Below are 21,444 nucleotides of genomic sequence, written 5' to 3'. Positions count from 1 at the left end.
CATTCATTCTCCACCATAGTGCTGCACATGCAAATCGCACACATTTTTCAAGCAATAAAATGTCCTCCCATCAATTATTGGCGATGGGTGCCCTTTTTTTTGGCTTGAGCACCTGCCCCTGAGAATGTCTATGCACGTGACTGTGGACTTGTGTGATAATTTCAAGTTAAGTGGACCTATTGGGTGAGGTGCTCGGCCTATCAAACTTAGGAAGTCTAGAGCATGATAACAGTGGTTCCATAAGGAAAAATTCTAAAATCCAGAGAACGTCTTTGTGGAGGGTATTAAACTAGACTTGTGAGAAATTTCAAGTCATCTCTACTTGTTGGGGGCGAGAGGCTTGGCCTATCAAATGTTTGGGACCTAATAACAGCAGTTCATCTGGCAAAATTCTATGATCCACTTGACTTTTTTTTGTCAGCGTATTAAAATAGACTTCTGTGAGAAATTTCAAGTCACAAGGGTGACGACGGTCACTTCCTGTGCTCGTGCAGTCACCGAGAGTCGCTTTGTACATCTCATTGCATTTGTTTCGAGTCTCACGCGTTTGTAAAGTACATCACATCACAGCACGCAGGACTAAAGAATGCTGTGAGTGAGTCAAGAATTAGTAAGCATGGGGATCAGCCATCATGTCGAAACTCTAGGTGGGGCAGCAGCAGGTCTCGTGAGGTTAGCTTGTGCTGTACCTTTAAACCGTGGCAAGTGCTCGCTTTGAGTGACGTCAGACGCACGCTTGCGTGGGCAGGAAGACCCGCGCCGCGGCTAAAGCTAGCTAGTGTTATCAAGCACGTAGCCAGAAGTCGTAATGTTATACTCAACGGTAAATGGTGGCCAATTAGGTTTTAGTGACGGTACTTTTATTTTGAAAGGTCGTAACGGGAAGCGGTCGGCGTGTCGCGTTTACCCAACTGTATCAAAGTGAGGGGGAAACGAGCGCTGTGCGCCTACTTGAGCGAACACTGAAGGAGAGAGGGGAGCTCGTACAAGAAGCGACCGGGTTGTGTTGCGCCGACTGACATGTCTCAACACAAGCGCTGAGTGTGGCTCGGGAATAACCGTGTTTACCCCAGCCGCCACACACCCCGAACGGCGCTAGTTTAGGCGGCCACGCCCCGCAAGCCAGCGACCGGAGAGCCCCCACTCCCCGAATTCAACTGCTGGCGGCGAGGAAGCGAGGCTGCTCTCTCGGGGAACCATGAGGGAGTACAAAGTGGTGGTCCTCGGCTCCGGAGGCGTCGGCAAATCCGCCCTGACCGTGCAGTTCGTGACGGGGTCCTTCATCGAGAAGTACGACCCCACGATAGAGGATTTCTATCGGAAGGAGATCGAGGTGGACTCCTCGCCGTCCGTGCTGGAGATCCTGGACACGGCCGGCACCGAGCAGTTCGCCTCTATGCGAGACTTGTACATCAAAAACGGCCAGGGCTTCATCCTGGTCTACAGCCTGGTCAACCAGCAGAGCTTCCAGGACATCAAGCCCATGCGGGATCAGATCATTCGAGTGAAACGGTACGAGAGGGTGCCCATGATCCTGGTGGGCAACAAAGTGGACCTGGAAGGGGAACGGGAGGTGTCGTCAGGCGAGGGCAAGGCGCTGGCGGACGACTGGAACTGTCCCTTCATGGAGACCTCGGCTAAGAACAAGACCTCTGTGGACGAGCTGTTCGCCGAGATAGTCCGCCAGATGAACTATGCGTCCACCCCGAATGGCGACGACCAGTGTTGTTCGTCTTGTGTCATCCTGTAAAGGAAACTTCGGCTCATTGATCGCTTGTTTGTTTTTGTTTTGCAATGGTAAGTCGAGTTGGCTACTACGCCTTTACTTTTAAACTCGCGTCGTTACGTCAGTCTGGCTTGTGTGTCGTCGAAGCTTCTCATTTATCGCCGTTTGTTCAGTTGATAGCCACATTGCGTTAAAACGACTTTACAAATGAATACAAACTTTGTGGAAGGGTGGGGCGGGGGCCAAGGAAGAAAAACCACTACATTCTTGGTGGGGTTCCGTTTACACATGCAGACCCAATGGTTTGTGATCACTCGTGTTAACATGACAAGACGACTATGGTATTTTCAACAATTCCCTTCTCTTATTAGGGGATCTTTAAAAATGTCTCTCACTATAACTGTCTATTGGGCCTTTTTTTTTTTAAATATCATTTTGTCTTCCAATGTCAAGATACACATTGTCAACAAAAGCGCTATGATGATAAAACTTTACAAATTGGAGCTATCTAGTTGCATAGAATTGCTTTTTTTCCCCAGTCACGTGGCCACTTGTTGCTAGGCAGAGTTCAAAAGCGGCTCAATCATAACTTCCCCGATGAAAAATAGACAAACACTATGCCACACTAGGAAATCAAAACTAAGGAAATTGCTCATAAAAACACCACTTAAAGGGCTATACACACTGACCTCACTGTTGACTTTAAAAAAAAAAATAAAAAATCAATGAAATTGAATATTTTTGTAAATAGAATTTCTCTTTGTATGTTCCAAACTGGGCGGCACGGTAGATGACTGGTTAGCACCTCTGCCTCATAGTTCTAAAATCCAGCGTCTCCTGTGTGGAGTTTGCATGTTCTACCCATTTTCTCTGGGTAGTCCGGTTTCCACCCAGATCCCGCTGAGCTACCATTGTACTTAGTGTTTTTCATTTGTTTCATGTTTATGGCCTAGAAGTGTTTTTTATACAAATATTTCCTGGAGTTCTGACTTTACTACTGCATAAGCATAAGTTAGTGATAGACTACGGTGCGCTTCAACTTGCGTACAAATTTGGGTTACGTCAACAATGTAGGATAGCATCCATACTCAGTCATATACAGAGGACCTCATATACATGGAAGCCAAGGACCACCACTTTCAAGTGTACGAATCAAGGTTTATACACAGTGTGTCAGGTAACTTTTAGGAGTCCAATGCCTTGTTCAGTGGTATATTGGCAGGACAACCTCCTCCTGACCTCCTTACGTCTTGGTCCAGTTAGTTATGAACCTCTGACCTTGTAGTCCTGAAACCTGGTCCTTCCGGACTGTGTCAACCCTTCGTTAGTTTTTCTTGCTGATAGGATTGAGGAAGTGTTTTACTCGTTTGCAGAACAAGAGAGACGAGTTGGTCCTTGATTAGCTTTTAAAAAAATGTTAGCAGTTGGTTCTCTTTACATAAATAAGACGACATAGGTTTATTCTCTCTCAAGAGAGTCTCCCAGATTTCCTGCATTGGCTAGCATCCTCAGACTGGTTTGTGGTTCTGGCTTGATTGGTGACCATTCTTTTTGTTGTTTGTGGCAGTGTGTTGCAGCAAGTGTGTCTTCTTGGCATCACAGCCTTGCCTCAGAGGAAAAATGAAGAGGAATGCTGCAGGGGAACAAGAGGAAGAAAAGGAGGGAAGCAACTGAGGTGGAGGGCAGGGCTCCATCCACTCTTCAGGAATTCTGCTGTGTCGGAGAATCTTTGTGGCATGGTCCGTGCCCACAGTTGAGGTCTGATCCCACCGGTTCAAGGCCACCCGGGTACTCTAATTCCTCCTTCATGGAAACAACACGGAGAACATTCAAATGACATTTGGGAAGAGAGACTCTGAAAGTATATTTTGTTCATAACCGCACTCAATCCTGGACGGGTACAAACCTAGTGGTTCTTTTTAGTTTTTTTTGTTCCAAAGTCTAACAAGTTGGTGGTGGAATAGCGCAACAACTTTTTTTTGGCAGGGTGGCAAGGAGATCATAGCAAACTTGACATGAGGCCCACCGCCTCGTGTCCAATGCCTTTTTTGTCCTCCCTCCCCAACACACTTCAGCTGTTCACGTTTAGTGCCGACACACCTCAGCGTGGCAACACAGGTGTTCTGTTCAAGGAATGGTGCTTTTCTCATTTGCCTCCCCCCCCCCCCCCCCCCCCCCCCCCGGTCCTCCACAGCGTTTAGCGCTGCGACCAGTCTTCAAACGCACGGGTACTGGAAACATTACGACAATGGCACCGAACCGCTTCCAGACCTCTTCAATCAATGTTTTATTTTGTAGGACAAGTGACAATGATGATGTTGTACATGGTGTTGACAAATCTAATCCTGATTGTAAATTGAATTTCAGACCAGCCTTTTAACTGTGGGTAGTCTGTTTTTAAAAAAAGAACTTTTAATACAGATGGCATTTTTTTAAAAACAAAAAATACCAGGCTGTGTTCTCTTTTTTTCTTCATTTCTGTTAGATTTTTAAGCGTCATGTCCAAAAATGACTGTTAACCTCCAATTTGTTCAAATTTTCAAACAATAGAAATGAGCATGGTCCAATTATCGCAATCAAAATTTTATTAGCCGTAATGGCTACATGTTTTAAGCAGTATTCTTAACTGTCATACAAGTTTAAAAAGTTAATCACTACAGGGGGTCCTCGGTTTATGATGGTCCCAACGTACGACATTTCCAGGTTATGAGCGGCTATTAAATACTAATTTACTGGGTGGTGTATGAGTTAACATCATGCTGTTTTTCATTTGATAGGCCATACTGTAAAGATAAAACTGTGTTGCATGAAAATAGTTTGTAATTATGACTTCATTGCGTTATCACAGGTTAGCTATGACACGTTCCTACTTGTGTACCAATTTGAATTACGTCGTAAACCGAGGACTACCTGTATATTAAAATAAATAAATCTTGTACTTTTATTAAAAAGTGACTATCCGCACAATCACCTTCTCACCTAACAGTTTAGAATGGTCCTTCTTATGGGAAAGTGTAACAAATATAAAGTGCCTAATAAAAAGCAAAACATGCAAAGTTAATCCTTCTGAACAGAACAGTTCTCGTGAGGCTTGCTGAGACGTTGTGCCATTGTGCCTATCTTTTTGAACATATGTTGCCAAAAAGTCAAATAAAAGTGTGTGAATACGAGTTAATGCTTGCTAAAATTAGATCTTTTGTGTTACACTGACGTCATGCCTCGTCTACAAATAAAGCAACTTCGCACTCACTGAAATAAGCGCTCATGACAGATGGTTCCAACTACAAAATTTTGGATACATTTTTTCCCCAATTTTCTTTGGTGAAATTCCAAATCGTACAACTTCAGAAGTGTTTGAATTCAGAGGTAGTTGCTCTGCTCTCAAGTTTAGCCAATGCAGCCAGGCGGGTTTGCTAATCCTTAATCACATCACTGCTTTGACTTCAGTTAAAATACTTCCTCCCCCAACATGTTAAACGATGAGTATATGTGTTATTTGTGCAACATAACAGGAAATAAGGCTACCAACGGTTTAATCTCGCTCTCAAACTGGATTTCTGTTTGCTAAATGCCAGAATAATATTTTTAGTTCTTTTTTTTGCATGATTTTTCATTACAGTCTTAAAACAAGTTGGGAAAACCAAGATCATGTCTTTGGAAGCTTTTGATGGGTTTATTGACAACATTTGAGTTAATTAGAGACACCCCTGGATGTATTTGAAGAAACACCTGAAACAAACTGCTTCTTTATGTAACATTATGACAACGAGATCAATATGAAGAGAATTGTGCACTTGCACAAGTGTGGTTCATTCTTGGGTGCAATTTCCTGATGCCTGAATTTGCCACGTTCATCTGTTCAAACAATTATACACAAGTATAAACACCATGGAAATGTCTTGCCATCTTACCGCTCAGGAAGGAGATGGGTTCTTTGTCGCAGAGATTAAAGTGCTTTGGTCCGCAATGTCTAAGTCAACCCAAGCAAAAGACCTTGTGAAGATGCTGGCTTAAGCTGGTAAGAGTGTGTCATTATCCACAGTGAAATGAGTACTGTACAGACATGGGTTGAAAGACCACTCTGCCAGGAAGAAGCAATTACTCCAAAAGAAACAAACAAACAAAAAAAGACAGATTACACTGTGTAAAATGCACAGAGTCACAAAGACCTTCATTTTTGGAGACATGTCCTGTGGTTGACAGAACTAAAGTTGAACTGTTCGGCCATAATGAGGATCAATATGTTTGGAAGAAAAAGAGGAAAACTTGCGAACCTTAGAACACCATCCCAACTTTGAAATACAGGGGTGGCAGGATCATCATGTTGTGGTGTGTTGCTAAAGGAGGCACTGGTACACTTCACAAGATGGCATCATGAGGAAAGAACATTATGTGGAAATACTGAGGAAACATTCTCAAGACATCAGCCAGGCCAGGAAGTTAAAGCTTGGCTGAAAATGGGTCTTCCAAATGGACAATGACCTGAAGCATACTGGCAAACTAGTTACAAAGTGGTGGAAGAACAAAAAATATATCTCAGTCCTATTGAAAATTAAAGGGCAGACCTGAAAAGGCATTTGCAAGCAAGGCGGCCTACAAACTTGGCTCAGCTATACCAGTTCCGTCAGGAGGAATGGGCCAAAATTCCTGCCAATTATTGTGAGAGGCTTGGGGAAGAATATCCAAAACCTTTGACCCAAGCCACACAGTTTAAAGGCTATGGTACCAAATACTAATGAAATGTATGTGAAATTTTGACTTTGAAGAATGCAAAATTGTCATCTCATTCTGGCAAAATAGAAATAATTCTGGAAATCCTAATTGTCCTAAAACAGGAAAAGTTTAGTTTGATTTCATGTCAGACAAAAAAAAGCGTGTCTTGTTATATGGTTTATGTAAACGTCTGGTTTCATCTGTATGTATGCTTGTGTGTCAGTATGCTGGTCGTGAGTCAGAGGGTAGTCCACCCACGAAGCTCCAGAGTGAGCGTCTTTAACTTGGCCGACGTCATGTAGCCATGGAGCTTATCACTTCATCCATCAGTTGAGGACACCATTAATATAAGACAATACACCACATATAAAATATGGAACTTGAATGCATTGCAAGTTGTACAATTTGGGGTGGGAGGAATATTCCTTTAAACCTGCTCAAAACTTTAGTTGGCATGTTGCAACAATACAAAAGTAGAAGCAACCTCAGCAAGAGTCAGACACACCAGAAGTTGTCACTTGTCAAAGTTTATGTAGACTGTTGTGTTGTTTACAATTTACAGTGGTTTAACCTGTTAACACTTGATTTGTTGTGACTATGTTAAAAAGTGAGATGCATGAGACATGAATCGTTTTCACGTTTTACACCATATCATTGAAGACGACAGCCTAGCAAGGATCAAAGGATTAACCCTGGATGTGTTTCGCACCGCCTTTTCTTTGTCTTTTTTCGTGACACTTATTTAGAAAGATGGATGACATCGTGCAAATTGTTGGCATATTTCACCAAACCTCAGCATGCCTCACTAGAGTCAGTAATGGCTAAACTTTTTCTTTTAAGTAACAATATCTGTTAACCTTTTTTTTTTTTTTTTTACACTTGTATGACAATGTTAAAATGGATGTGTTTCACACGTGGCTTTTTCTTTGGCTTTTTTTTTGGCAACACTTGGATGACGTAAAATGTCAGCATACTGTGGAGATTAACTAGAATATTTTGTCATATGTTTGTCTTTTTTCTTTGACACTTGTTTCTGCCCATGCGTAGTGTTTGGTTTTGAAGTCATATCAGTGGTTAACTTGTTTTTACACTCCTATGACAGTTAAGACTTAAAATGTAAAGCAAAATGTCATCCGTGCAGTTAACTATAGGTGTTTACAATGGCAACAGTTTAATCCTGGAGCAATGTCACTAGTTCAGTTGTTGCAAAATTCAAACACAGTCCCCGTAATGTTTGTTCTAAATTGGTATCATGCAGTTTTTACAGTATATCTTCTATCACTGTTGAAAACCAACAAAGTATTAATGCTAAGTGGTACAGAAGGTTGACGAATGTGTAAAAAAGTTCTTCCTGTGTTTTATATATATATATATATATATATATATATATAGATATAGATATATATATATATAGATATATATATAGATATATAGATATCTCTATATATAGATCTATATATAGATCTATATATATAGATATCTATATATAGATATATATCTATATATAGATGGGGTCATTTTTGAGTCTGTTGCAGTTAAGGCGAGCCTTGTGTTTGCATGGCATTAGTATCCGCACGTGGTTGAAATTGAACCCTGTCTTGAACTGTTGCTCGATAAGAACGTTTATAGCAGTTATAAGCCAGATAGTGTGAACGTTAACCCCCCCCCCCCCTCATCCTGTGTCTTTTATTCTATTTATCTCCTATTTCAATCAGTGGCTGTGGCGTAAACATCTCATCGTGAAAGAATTTGCCCTTTGGTGGAAAAAGATGATGTGGCGAGCTCTTTCTTTTCATCTCTGCTTGAGGGTTTCACTTCCTGCTTTTAACCTTATATTTGCAGGACTTGGGTATCACAAGGAAGATTGTTTTTCTTTTTTTCCCCCCCAAAAAAACATGTCATGGGAGGTGGTCACGTGATGTGGTTGCCATGGTTAAGGGGGGCTGGGATGTGGTATGGCTGCTGGGGGTGGTGGTGGGAGGGATATGGCCTCGTGACCTCGCTGCCTCAATCGTGGTGATGTCGAGGGCGTCGGCCGCTTTGACCACACATACTGTCAGCTTTGCATTAAAACTGCTTATTGATCTCCTGATGATAAATTAGGGTTTTCTGCTGGAGTCAGAGCCCGCATGGGTGGGTGGTGTGAATTATACGCTGCCGCTGCTCCCCAAACGTCAGTGCTATTTCGGATGCTCTGTTGTGTACAAGCTTGTGGTTTTCTTTTCTTCTTCGCTGTAGCACTCTGGCATTCCTCTTAACTGTATTAGCTTCCCTTTATCAAGTTACTCAAAGCCGATAATTAAGCCAAAAAATGCCTGTGCAGCAGCTGCGTTAAATCTTAAGTGACAGTATGAGTTGATTTAGCGTGCGCATCGTGGTCAGCAATGTTCGGAATCAGGTACTGCAATGTGAACAGTGATTTCCGATTACGTTAACCATGAAAAAAGAGTACACACATACCAATTTTTAACCAATTTTTTAAATGTGAGACACCACATACGATGAGCAACAAGTGTTTGGTATTCTTGAGATGACCAACACACACAACAATATTGCCAAAGACAATCATGACGACCATGTGCATCAGAATTTGCGATAGTAAACATTAAACAGGTTTAACATTTACGATTCCTGCCTGCGGCTGACCGCTGCACAACCAGATCAGGGAGGAAGACTCATTCTTGGCACACCCCGCACCGCAGAATAATCACTCAGGATAATCTGACAATCGGCCCTTTTCTGACTTTGATCAGGAGGACTTTTTCTTTTCTTTTTTTTTTTTTTTTTTTTTTTTAAATTCGGCCCGATTACTTTTTTTGGTGTGTAGTCTGCATTTGGTTATAATATATGTCACACCTTAATGGCATTTTTTACATCCTATTAGTATTTGTAGCTTGTCACAACACCACAGCAGCTTGTATAACACATTTTAATTTATTCTAATTTATGGAGAATTTTACCCTTAAAAGTAATAGATAAACTTCAAAACATTAACTTGCGTGCATGTGTTCAGGAAGTGAGTCTTGTCACGTTATAGAGCTGACTGCATTTTACATTCTGTAAAACTGTCACCATCCTAACTACAGGTAGAGTTTTAAGGCACACTTGAGCATTTTTAAACTACTACTTCAGTGTAACTAGTTAAACACTCATAACGTGTGTGTTTTTCTTTTATTATTGATGCCTTATTGATCCTTTGGCGATGTTATACTGAACATCCAGGACAGAGATGTGGGTACCGCTTTTCTATGTCACAATATGTACAAAACAAAAGCATACCTTGTTTGAACTCTGAAGTTGTTGTTGTTTTTTTTTACTTTTGAGCCTGGGTTTTCCACACAAGTGGAGTTAATCCTTTCAATGCTAACTGAGTCGAAGTCTCAGGAGAATTTCTAAGGCCTCAGGAGATTTGTCAAAGTCCTGTGTGATTTACTTAGTTCTTGTGTGAAGTCATGCAGAATTATCATTTTTTTAACTCTAGATTTTTGTGTGACTTACATTAATAAATGTAATACATTTTCAATAATAATTTTGATCAAACTCATAATTGTTCAACTTCTGGGGCAAGTTCCAGAGTACGCTATCGGCAAGTCTTCTCTCCAGAAGTAATGATTATTGCCATCCTTCCTGTCACGTGCACCGCCATAGTAAAGAGTGGAATAAGCACTTCCTTGTTTTTGTCTTGTCCCCACCCATGAAGAATTAGTACGTTGAAATGCAGCAGCAACTTTGTCCAGTCAGGAGAAAGTTCATTCAGCTTCTCTAATGGTTCTAAGCTACAACGAGATGCAATCAATTTAAACTCTTCTCATGAGAAAATGAATGAAAAAAGATTTGGATAGAAATTGATTGTATGCTTGATTTTTTTTAAGTTAAAATTATGAGAAAATTGAGTTTTTCGGTGGCAGCATGTGTGCTGCTGAGCAAACAAGATTGCAGTATGGTTACATTACAGTAACATTTTCCCACAAACTGCAGTGTGCTTGGTAAAGTCATATTCTTAGGTTGCTGATAGATCGCAGAACATCATATGCATCTTTTCCCCAGAGAAAGATAGCTTTTTCAGAATTTCTACTGCGCAAAGAAGCCAAGACTTGTTCGGCCTGACAAGGGCCGGTCTGTGTGAGCCGATCGTCGCTCCGTTTCCTCCGCAACTCAGGGAGCGGTCTTCTCACCTCGTAGCTCACTGTGCCGAGGATGGGAATGCCCCTGAATTCCAACCATTCCCAACATTCCGTACACTGTAATGTCTGGACATGTCTTTAACTTGTGCCTGTGAAGCAAGGGCAAGGGAGGCAGTGTTGTGGATGTGACTCTCTGGTTTCGGATAGCTGTGGTATTTATGCTTTTGATGAGATTCATAGCCTCACTTAATAGCGCTGATAGTGTCCAGTTGTTGTGAGTTATCCTGCAAAGAATCGCAGAGATTGTGAAGACTAACAGAGCGGTTCATCATCCCTGTTGTGTCGCAAGATGGGTCCAGACACTTACACAGCCAAATGCACTTGTGACCATTTTGAGATAATCACAGAACACCAAAAAAAAAGAAAGTAGACCAAAGGATCCAGTCAGACAGGACCATTTACTTATGGCACCCTTGTGCAGATTAGTACCTTTTGTTTGGTGACATTGCAACCATATTTTTGATTGACTGGTTTGGCAGAATGCTGAGAAGGTATTATACAGTAACTAAGGGTGCTTTCAAATATGCAGTTAGCGCTCTCTGGTCCAAATAAAAAGAAAAAAAAAACTGTGTATACTGTGGGATACAAACTTGAATGTAAGAATTACTGTATAAAGTATTTCTGAATGAGTGGAAAAAAAACACTGAAATGAACACGACCGAAGCTACGGTGTAGCTGTTGTATTATTTTACCTCCCAATTTGCTGTTCATAGTTGATTAATCTCTGCTGTGACGCAGTTCCAGCCAAACTTGGCAAAAGTGTACTGTACCACCTAAGCACTGTTGTTTCGCTAATACACTACATTTCACATTAGCTTAGCAGTTAGCATTGCTTCTCCGTCGACTCCTGTTACTTACTCCTTGACCTCATTTCATAATATTGATACTTGTGGGAAGTGTAGCTTATTCGCTGCCAGTAAGGCAATGTTTAGTGCCTTAGAGGAGCGGCTCAGCATATGTATGTGTGTGTATGTATATATACACACACATACATATATACATACATACATATATATATATAAATAAATAAAATATATACACACACACACACACTTAAAGCTATTTTCACAGATGCAGAGACGAGGATGAGGTCATCAACAAGTGTTATCACGATTGTTGGCTTCCAAATCCATATACCAAAGGCCAAATTTGTACCGCTTACCATTTATATTGCATATACCGCGCACCCTAGTTAATGGGTTTGTATACAGTGTCCATAGCACTCCCTGGTTTGGGTCCACATACCAAAATTGCAACAAACCACACTCTTTTCTTACTGTTACAAGAATGTAAAGAGCAAGGGTTGATATTTTAATAATAATTTTAAATATCTGGACAAGCTACAAGGATCCCACACACCAGCAAATAGCCAAGTGCACTTTACAACTTGAGCACATGACACTTGTTCCGCTATAATATGTGTGTTAAACCAAATATATATCCATTAAGTCAACTATGTCATCTATTTACATCACCATATCGCTTTTCGAATGTGGTAGTAGTTTTTCAACAACACGTTACTTAATTCTGCTTGCTCACAATGCATCACACAATACAAAGAGGAGCCGGCTACAAAGATGTTTTGGGTAGAAATAAATGCGTTAATTTATAGCGAACCATGCTAGATTCTATTTGGAACCATACTGTGACCACCTCTTTCTGGAGGACCAGTTGGTTTGGTCCACACCACAGTTTGTTTGCTGTGTTCACACCTGTCCAAATGACAAAGTTGGCTTCAAACAAACTAAAGGCTGCTAGTGTAAAAGCACCTAATAGTGTCCTTAATACCTTAATAGGGTATTACGGTCTAAGATCTGCCTTCAGACTGACTGACAGAGTTCCTGAGGTTTGGGTGTGGTTTCACTCTCCGCCACGGGACTTATGGTTTGGAACATTTCCTGGTCATTTATTTACTAGTGTCGCGTGCGAGGCCTGCCATCAGACGTCCATATGCAACCACTTTAGTGTACACGCGCATTTAGAGAAAGGGAAGATGAGCTTCTCGCTGAGCCTGCTATTTGTGTGTTTGCAAACGATTCTGGGTTGAAACCGCACAAGGGCCAATGTCGTGTGATATGTCTTGGAGTTTCTCTTTTGGAATATAATAACAGACAAAACCCTAACGTCTGGCTCCACCGTCGTGACTGGGAGCATTCTGGGAACAGACGACAGCAGAATAGTATCCTCATGTCTGTGATGGTTTGGTCGATGTCTTTAGTGACCCATCTATTTAACTTTGTTCTCAACAAGAATAGTTCAGTTCAATTTTTGGGGTACTTCCATTGTAAAGCCTCCTGAAATACAGTACGCAATTAGGCATGTGATTGATTGGCTGGTGACTAGTCTAGGGTGTACACTATCTCTCGCCTAATATCAGTCGGGGTAGGCGCCAGCTCAACCACCATACCCTTATGAGGACGAGTGGTACCAAAAATGGATGGATGGAAGGGAAAATATTTAATAATTGATACAGTCCCACTTGTTTTTTAATTTTTTTTTATAATTAGTATGTTTAGGCTTATCCGATTGGCTGGCGACCAGTTCAGGGTGTACCCCGCCTCTCACCCGAACTCAGATGGGATAGGTGCCAGCACACCCACGGCCCTAAGTGAGGATGAGCGGTGTAGAAAATGGATGGATGGATGAATGTTTAGGCTTTTGTTGAGTGGAACTAAACATCGTACTGTCCGTTGATAGGTCAACAGACAATTGTCAATTTCTTGTTACAATGGGATGTAATAGTGGAAAGGGAATAAGACAAAAATAAAAATATTTATGGCACCATTTTGCACATCCACTTGTGAAAACGCAAGCCTGATCAGGATTTTAATCGCAACTGTGACAAACCGAACTGAATTAGACTAACCATCCATTTTCTATACTGCTTGTCCTCACTCATTTGTGGGAAACTGGAGCCTATCCCAGCCATATACTTTTACTTTAGTCAGATACTACGCGGTACTTTAGGCAAGAGACTGGGTACATCTTGAACTGGTCTCCAGTAAATCAAAGCAGACATAGTCAAATAACGATTCACATTCACAGCTACTGTATGTACAATTTAGAGTCTTCAGTTTTCAACCGAACATGCATGTTTTTGGGATGTGGGAGGAAGCCAGATTATCAGGTGAAATCCCACGCTAGCACAGGGGAGAACATGCAGATTCTACACATAGATGGATCTCCTCATTATGAGGCTGACATGCTAACCGCTTTTGCATGGTGCTGCCCTGAACTAGACCATTTAGCGGAAATGTGGCTATAGTCAGATGGGCTGTGACTTCCATATGGAAAATTGTGGTTCTTAAAGTGTCAATCTTCAAAACTGCACTATTCGCAAGCTAAATGCCCTTTAGCATGAGCCACTGCTTAGTACCTACACAGCTCAGCGCAGCTTGATTCTTTTCATTTGCACCACGACTGGTTACATATAGTTCTCATGGCACGTAAACCATATGCTAACATTATTTTTCCCTGTTGCCGTGCCTGGGCTGTGGACGCAACAGTAACAAACGCCATAGTCTCCACTTTGCTGCCCTTTGCCCTCAGTGTCCTCTCTGTCCCTTTACCTGAGAAGTAAATCCCCTCTACAGCCTCCTTTGTTGTTATTTATCAAACGTTGTTCTGAGTGATGCATTTATTGCGGTGTGGTTTATGCAGTTTCCCACAGTACTAAAACTGACCAATCTAAACTGAGACAATTATATAGCTTGAGCTTGTACTTTGCAGTGGAAAAAGTGATACTAATTAATTAGCAACTTTTAAAGTCACAATTTGTATAGTGGTTCATTGACTGTGAGTGGTTGTCTGTCTCTACGTACAGTATCTCTTGTGATTAACGGGCGACCAGTCCATAATGTCGGCTGCCTTTCGTCCGAAGTCAGCTGGGATTGGCTCAATCTCCCTGCCACCCTGAACAGGATAGATGGATGGATTGTGATGCCTGAGTGACTCCCTAACAGCGTGACACAGCCCACCCAAGAAGAAGAGCAAACAGATGACAATGGAGGGCATCTAGTGTTTTGTCTTCTTGACATGTGGCTGTTTATTACACAAGGTGAGAAAAAAGCCTTTTGTCTTCTTCCATTCTGCTCAAAAGTAGGAATTGCCTGTCGACCAATAAGCAGATTGCAGTGTCTCTTGGTTGGGTACTAAAAACCTAACCTTTTGGCATCATAGCACATCCAGGAAGGGGGCATACTGCTACTCAATAAACACGCGCACGCACACGTACAAACAACATTAAGTGTTATAAACAGTTATAACATGAGGGGCATTAGATAAATTAATCATGTTTTAGTTTTAGAAGAGTTTAGGCGACAAATATGGGCATTTTTCTATATGCAATTGTATTCTTCCATTTGTTTGTGCATTTTCTGGTTACATCTCTCTCAAACAGCAGCTGAACCAACCGGACATTTTTCTTTATGGAGCATTGTGCACCTGCATCTGAAAAGGTGTTTCTCAGAGTGGAGAATAAATTCTCTCATATTGCTGTGAAGGCTCCAAATGTTAGGCCATGTTTGAAACCAGTCAGCTGACTTAAGACTTTGCATGGCTGTCAGATGCGTGTATACGTTACTTTGACGGAATGTAACGTGACCATATGGAAATGATCAACACCGTTTTCCTTATTTTTGTTTGATTCTTTTTTATTTTTAGCTCACTATTAGTGTCTTAAATAAATAGATTTACATATCGGTAAGAAAATATATAAATTTTGGCACGAAAAAGCTGCACTAAATCATTGGGTGGGCTTTTGTCCCCGATTGCCCACATGACACTGACACTGCACCCACGCTTGATGAGTTTTTCGTGTTACTAGCTGTCACTTTTTTTTTTTTTTTTTACCCCGCCGCTTTTTGTTGGAAGCCGACGTCACTCATTAGGCCACGCCCAATATTTTGCCAAACCATTTTTTTTCTAGTATTTGGGATGTAATATTGTCTCTATGGTGCCTCAGTAAATGTGAAATATTAATTAAAATCATCCACACATTCAGGTCATTTGACTCTCTCAAGCTTATCCACGTCACTAGCGAAGATCTACGGCTACATCTCTGCTCCCGAGCCAACGCTGTCAACATGACAAACACGTGTGCTCTCACAAGTGGGTCTTCTACAACGGAGGCAACCAATCAGAGGAAAGGGGACAGCCTTAGTAAATTATGGACAAAGCGGATACAAACCGGGATCAAACAGAAGTAGCTGTAAGAGCAGAGCAAAGCAAAGCAAATTAATTTTTATAGTGCATTTCATACACAAGGTAACTCAATGTGCTTTACATGATTAAAAGTATTTAAAAACAAAGAAAAAACAGCTTATAAACATTTAAAACAAAGAGGAAAAAATAAATAAAATACAAATAAAATTAAAACAGCGTACAGTGAGAGAAATATCATTTAAAAGTGCAAATGCTCTAAAATGCATGGGGGAAAAAAGAAGAGTTTTTAACGTGGACTTAAAAACATGCACACTTGGGGCTGACGTCACTTCTGTTGGCAACTTATTCCATTTGTGTTCAGCTTAATAATTTTCTTATAAAGGTTCAATGTACTTGTTTATCAAATTTGTTTTGCTAAATAAATATGGATTTTAAAATATATGAAATTTATACGTGCAGTATATAATATATACATATTAATTAAATATAAATATGTATATTCAAATATATTTTTATATGACTGGAAAGGACTTGAAACTCAAAGTGTGGGACTTGCCCGTCTCGACTTGGGACTTGACGGCAAAGAGACTTACTTGTGACTTGCAAAGCAATGACTTGGTCCCACCTCTGGTGATAATGAATCAACTCAACTCTCTTCACAACAAGTAGCAGTTTGGCAGATAGTGAACAATTCATCAAAAACTTAAAGGTGCTTATTGACACTCCCACTTGAAGTTTACTGTCAAACGAAGCATAAAACAAAGAGAATTACACATTGTGTATTTAAAACAACCTCCTAGCTTTGCCTTAAGTCTGCTTAGCTCAATGCTAACAAACAATGCAAAACGCTATAGACAGGCCAACTAATCACATCTCAGTTGTGGTGTTATAATGCACACGTTATATTATTATTATATTATATTATTATAATATTATATTATTATAATGTGGTGTTATATTTGAACACAAACGGTGAAGCTACATGTAGACAGACAATATATTATTTATATTCGTTATCCTCTGCAAAAATTAATATTACTGCAGCTTACTTTGTCACTTACAGTAGTTGTGAAACTGTTCTTCCTTTGCATGTGCATGACTGTATTATACTGCCCTCAGTGGCCAAGTTGCAGTAGAAGAAGCAGCACAAACTGTGATTCTTTATTATTTAATTGAATTATCTTATTACTATATGTAACTCCAAAGTCAAAGTACCACTGTATTTGCTTAGAAAAAAAAAAAAAAACTACGTTTGGACTCAGTCTTCCTGTTTTCCCACCCCCATCATTATCATCACAGTTCAAGTGTGGTTGTTGGAGGCTTTGTGCATCCTCCTCCAGGGCCTGATGCCGGGTCATGTGAGCGCCTCCCACCACACTGTCGGTACCCTGCTGTCACCTCAGCAATCCCAGCCTGCATTCTGACTAACATGCTGCGACATCCCTGACCTTCCTACCCGCCTCCTACGTGTTGTGCTCTTCTTTCCATCATCTTCCATCGCCCCCCTTCCCCTCCGCATTCCTCCGCCTGTCATATTGTTGCTGAGGTGTGTTTGCTTATCTCCCTGAGCTCTTTTTACTTCGCCTTCCCTCCCCCAGTCAAGAGTTGTGATTCATCATCAAACCTTGTTCCTCGCACACATTTTATGCAACATCTCTTTCGTAACCTGAGCAGCAGACAGGCCTGAGAGAACCTGTTGGTGGGAGCAAAAAACAAAGCTAAACCTTTCATGTATAGCTATAGAAGCAATACTGTATGTGTAGTATATCTCGTACTCACTCAATTTGTAAGGAGGTAATAATTGGTTGTGGAAACCTGACCAAGATGTGATGTTTATTTAACTTCCCCAACAATGTAAACCATCAGCCACCACGCTTTCCAGCAAGGTCTGGGCTTTTACAGCAGCTCATTAACATAACATTGACGTTTAAGGTATGAACCAGACCTTTTCATTGTTCTTCTACTGTTAAAGCAACAGTAAGGAAGATTTATTTAAAAAAAAATAAAAATTAATTAAAAAAAAAAGAAAAGAAAAAAAGTTTTTATTGCTTCCAGGCTTTATAGCTCCCAGGCACAACTCTGAACGATAACATACAACATGAGAGGTGTCATGGCTGTCGTTAGAGTGACTTATCCGGGATCCCCATGGCAGTGCGCGAGAAGCTATTACAGGCCAGTGTACCATCCAAATGTTTTATTTTAGGGTACACTTACTTTAAATAGATAATCAAAACAGTATACAGTATATATACCCACAAAATAATGAAATGTTTCCTTTAAGTTTATCCATCCATCCATCCATTATCTGAGCCGCTTCTCCTCACTAGGGTCGCGGGGGTGCTGGAGCCTATCCCAGCTGTCATCGGGCAGGAGGCGGGGTACACCCTGAACTGGTTGCCAGCCAATCGCAGGGCACATAGGAACAAACAACCATTCGCACTCACAGTCATGCCTACGGGCAATTTAGAGTCTCCAATTAATGCATGTTTTTGGGATGTGGGAGGAAACCGGAGTGCCCGGAGAAAACCCACGCAGGCACGGGGAGAACATGCAAACTCCACACAGGCGGGGACGGGGATTGAACCCCGCACCTCAGAACTGTGAGGCTGACGCTCTAACCAGTCGGCCACCGTGCCGCCCCTTTACGTTTAAATGGATGGTATTTTATTCATTCATTCATTTTCCGTACCGAAATGACAATCAGTGTGGCAAAGCTGGCTCATTTACACTGATCAGTGAAACGCACAATATCCACCCGCACTGTACAAGTACCTTCACACACAGTTTGAAGCGACTTCTGCTGTGTCCTCTCCAACCGCACGGTATTGCCACACAATAGCAAGTCATTTAAAGCATTGTGTGGTAGTTTATGCTATAAAATAGATGTAAATGTACTTTTACATTTTGAGCGTACAGTACTTTGTTGTTCAGAGAGGAGCCATTTATGACACGATCATTATCCTGATGCGTTATCTTTGAAAATGCCCCAGTGTTGACCGTTTCTGGGAATTTTGTAGTGGCAAAGCCTTCAGGAAATTGCTCATATCCTGTGTGGAGCAGTGGAAGAGGAAGTCTCCTGTGACACTGGGAATCTGCGGCCTTGTGACCCCACATTAGTGCCGCTGGGTTGCATTGCAGTTTCGGGTGTACTGGCACATTTTTTCATACAGCTGCTGCTGTCCCGAGCATTTTGTTTACTTGTCTTCAAAGCACGCTGTGTGCTTTTCAGGTGCAGTGAACCTGTAAAATACTCCTGCAAATTAATTGTACACTTTCCCTTTATGGACAAAACTATTGGGACGCGCCTCTTGATCAACATAACATATAACACGTGTAAAAAACTATATATATATATATATATATATATATATATATATATACACACACATACATACACACACACAGGGATCTCGTTTCATGCGCGTCCCACGTCTTAGAGGCACAAAAATGATTAGGGACGCATAAAGCATGGTGAATCTGCATCCACTGACACACAACTTTGCTTACCTACGTATGTGTGCAAGGCTCAAATTAAGCGGTTGTCTTATTGCAGTTTGCGGGTCAAAATTCACATTTTGCGCATCAAAAAACATTGAAAAGCAAAACCGCAAATACCGTGGGGATGGTCGCGAAGACGAAAGTAGGCAGTGGCGTATGTGACACAACGCGCTTGCCATCGTGGCAGGCCTAACCACATATAACATATGGAGCGAAAGCAAGAGCAAGGGTTAACACAAAAATATTGTACAAACAGCATAAAAGACTAAAGATTAAAGAGTAACAACTGTAATAAAACGCTGCAATATAGCAGGACCATGAAGCAAGAACCGCAATGTAGCGGAGGATTACTGTATCTGTAATCTGTGATAATAAGTTACATGGACTCATTGTTTCCTTGACATGGCTATCCTGGGACTCACATAGTCTCAAGTATAAAATGTGTGTGTGTGTATATATATATATATATATTCCATTTTAGAATAATTGCTCCCACAGTTGATTTCTTCACACCAAGCTGCTTACCTATTGCAGATTCGGTCTTCCCAACCAGGTGCAGGGCTACAATTTTGTTTCTGGTGTCTGGATCTTGGCCATAGTGGAGTTTGGAGTGTGACTGGTTGAGGTTGTGGACAGGTGTCTTTTATAGTCATAACGAGTTCAAACAGGTTCCATTAATACAGGAAACGAGTGGAGGACAGAGGAGCCTCTTAAAGAAGAAGTTACAGGTCTGTGAGAGCCACAAATCTTGCTTGTTTGTAGGTGAGCAAATACTTATTTTCCACCATAATTTGCTAATAAATTATTTTAAAATGATTTTCTTTTTCTTTTTTCCCCCTCTCATTTTGTCTCTCATAGGTTGTAAATGGTAAATGGACTGCACTAATATAGCTCGGTGAGGTATACCTATGATGAAAATTACAGGCCTCTCATCTTTTTAAGTGGGAGAGCTTGCACAATTGCTGACTAAATACTTTTTGTCCCACTGTATATAGTTAAGTCATGAAAACTATAAATTTAAAATGTTAAGTTTTAAATGTTTAATAATTTGAAAATAGCAAAATAAAAACAAGTTTAATTTTAAAGTAATTTGAGCTCATTTAAATGATTTTATTTTATTTTTAAATATTCTATTTTTAATACGGCGGCACGGTGGACGACTGGTTAGCACATCTTCCTTACAGTTCTGAGGACCAGGGTTCAAATCCTGGCCCCGCCTGTGTGGAATTTGCATGTTCTCCCTTTGCCTGCGTGGGTTTTCTCCGGGTACTCCGGTTTCCTCCCACATCCCAAAAAAACATGCATGGTAGCTTGATTGAAAACTCGGCAAATAGCAAGATGAAAAAAATATATACATTTTTGAAGTTGTACAAACAGGTTTAAATAATAGTTTTTTCACTACTATTTAAATGTAGTCCACACAAAAAAATTGGTAGAAAAACAAACAAAAAAATCATTTTAAAAACCCAATAAACAAGGTGCATTATTTTAAATATGGATATTTTTATTTGTAAAAACTAAAAATAAATTTTTACTTACTGCTACAATTACTTATTATTGGCATTTGTGTTTAAAAATATAACTCCTATTGCACGTTTTCAGAAATGGTAGAACACCAGTTGCTAGCTTTAAAAATATATATTTTTTAAAAAAGTAACAAATTCATTAAAATTAATCATTTAAAAATGAATGCGTACAAATATCTTGAATTTTTATATTTGCAAGACTTAATTGAAATGAAAAACTCTTTTATTAAGTTTTTTTTTTTATTAGTACAGTATTCATATTTTAATGTTATTTATTTATAATTGCACATTTTTAGAATTGGTAGAAAACTGGCTTCTTCCTGTAATGGCCAAATGTCCCAATACCTTTGTCTATTTGGTGTATTGGGAAACTCCCTCCACACTTAGTTTACTAATGTAATGGTATTCAATTTGTCTTCTTTAGCCGTGCAGTCACTGTGCACATTCTTGGAGTGAAAGACTTAATTGTGAATACGTGTCCACAGAAGCAATCCAGCATAATTTTTGCATGTGTCATGTGACGTTCCACTGAAAAGCGTCTATAGTGTCAAGTGACAACCGGGGTGCTGCCAGGAAGGAAGGGTGGATCCACAATTCCTGTGCCCAGATGTGGGACTTTTCACACTTACACACA

The 21,444-nt window shown here is 40.6% G+C and overlaps 1 protein-coding gene across 1 annotated transcript; it reads left to right on the top strand.

Moving 5' to 3' along the window:
* Positions 1–797: 797 nt before the first annotated feature.
* LOC133482020 (ras-related protein Rap-2b) lies at positions 798–9,968 on the top strand. Its single transcript, XM_061781535.1, has 2 exons — positions 798–1,797; positions 3,294–9,968. The coding sequence occupies exon 1, from the start codon at positions 1,199–1,201 to the stop codon at positions 1,748–1,750; it is 552 nt and encodes a 183-aa protein (XP_061637519.1). The 5' UTR covers positions 798–1,198; the 3' UTR covers positions 1,751–1,797; positions 3,294–9,968.
* Positions 9,969–21,444: the final 11,476 nt, after the last annotated feature.

Source organism: Phyllopteryx taeniolatus, chromosome 8, assembly GCF_024500385.1.
Source record: "Phyllopteryx taeniolatus isolate TA_2022b chromosome 8, UOR_Ptae_1.2, whole genome shotgun sequence".
In the NCBI taxonomy this organism is placed as follows: domain Eukaryota; kingdom Metazoa; phylum Chordata; class Actinopteri; order Syngnathiformes; family Syngnathidae; genus Phyllopteryx; species Phyllopteryx taeniolatus.
This window is presented reverse-complemented; position numbering and strand designations above follow the sequence as displayed.

Coding starts and splice junctions, on each gene's coding strand:
- LOC133482020 (XM_061781535.1), top strand. CDS start 1,199: ATGAGGGAGTACAAAGTGGTGGTCCTCGGCTCCGGAGGCGTCGGCAAA.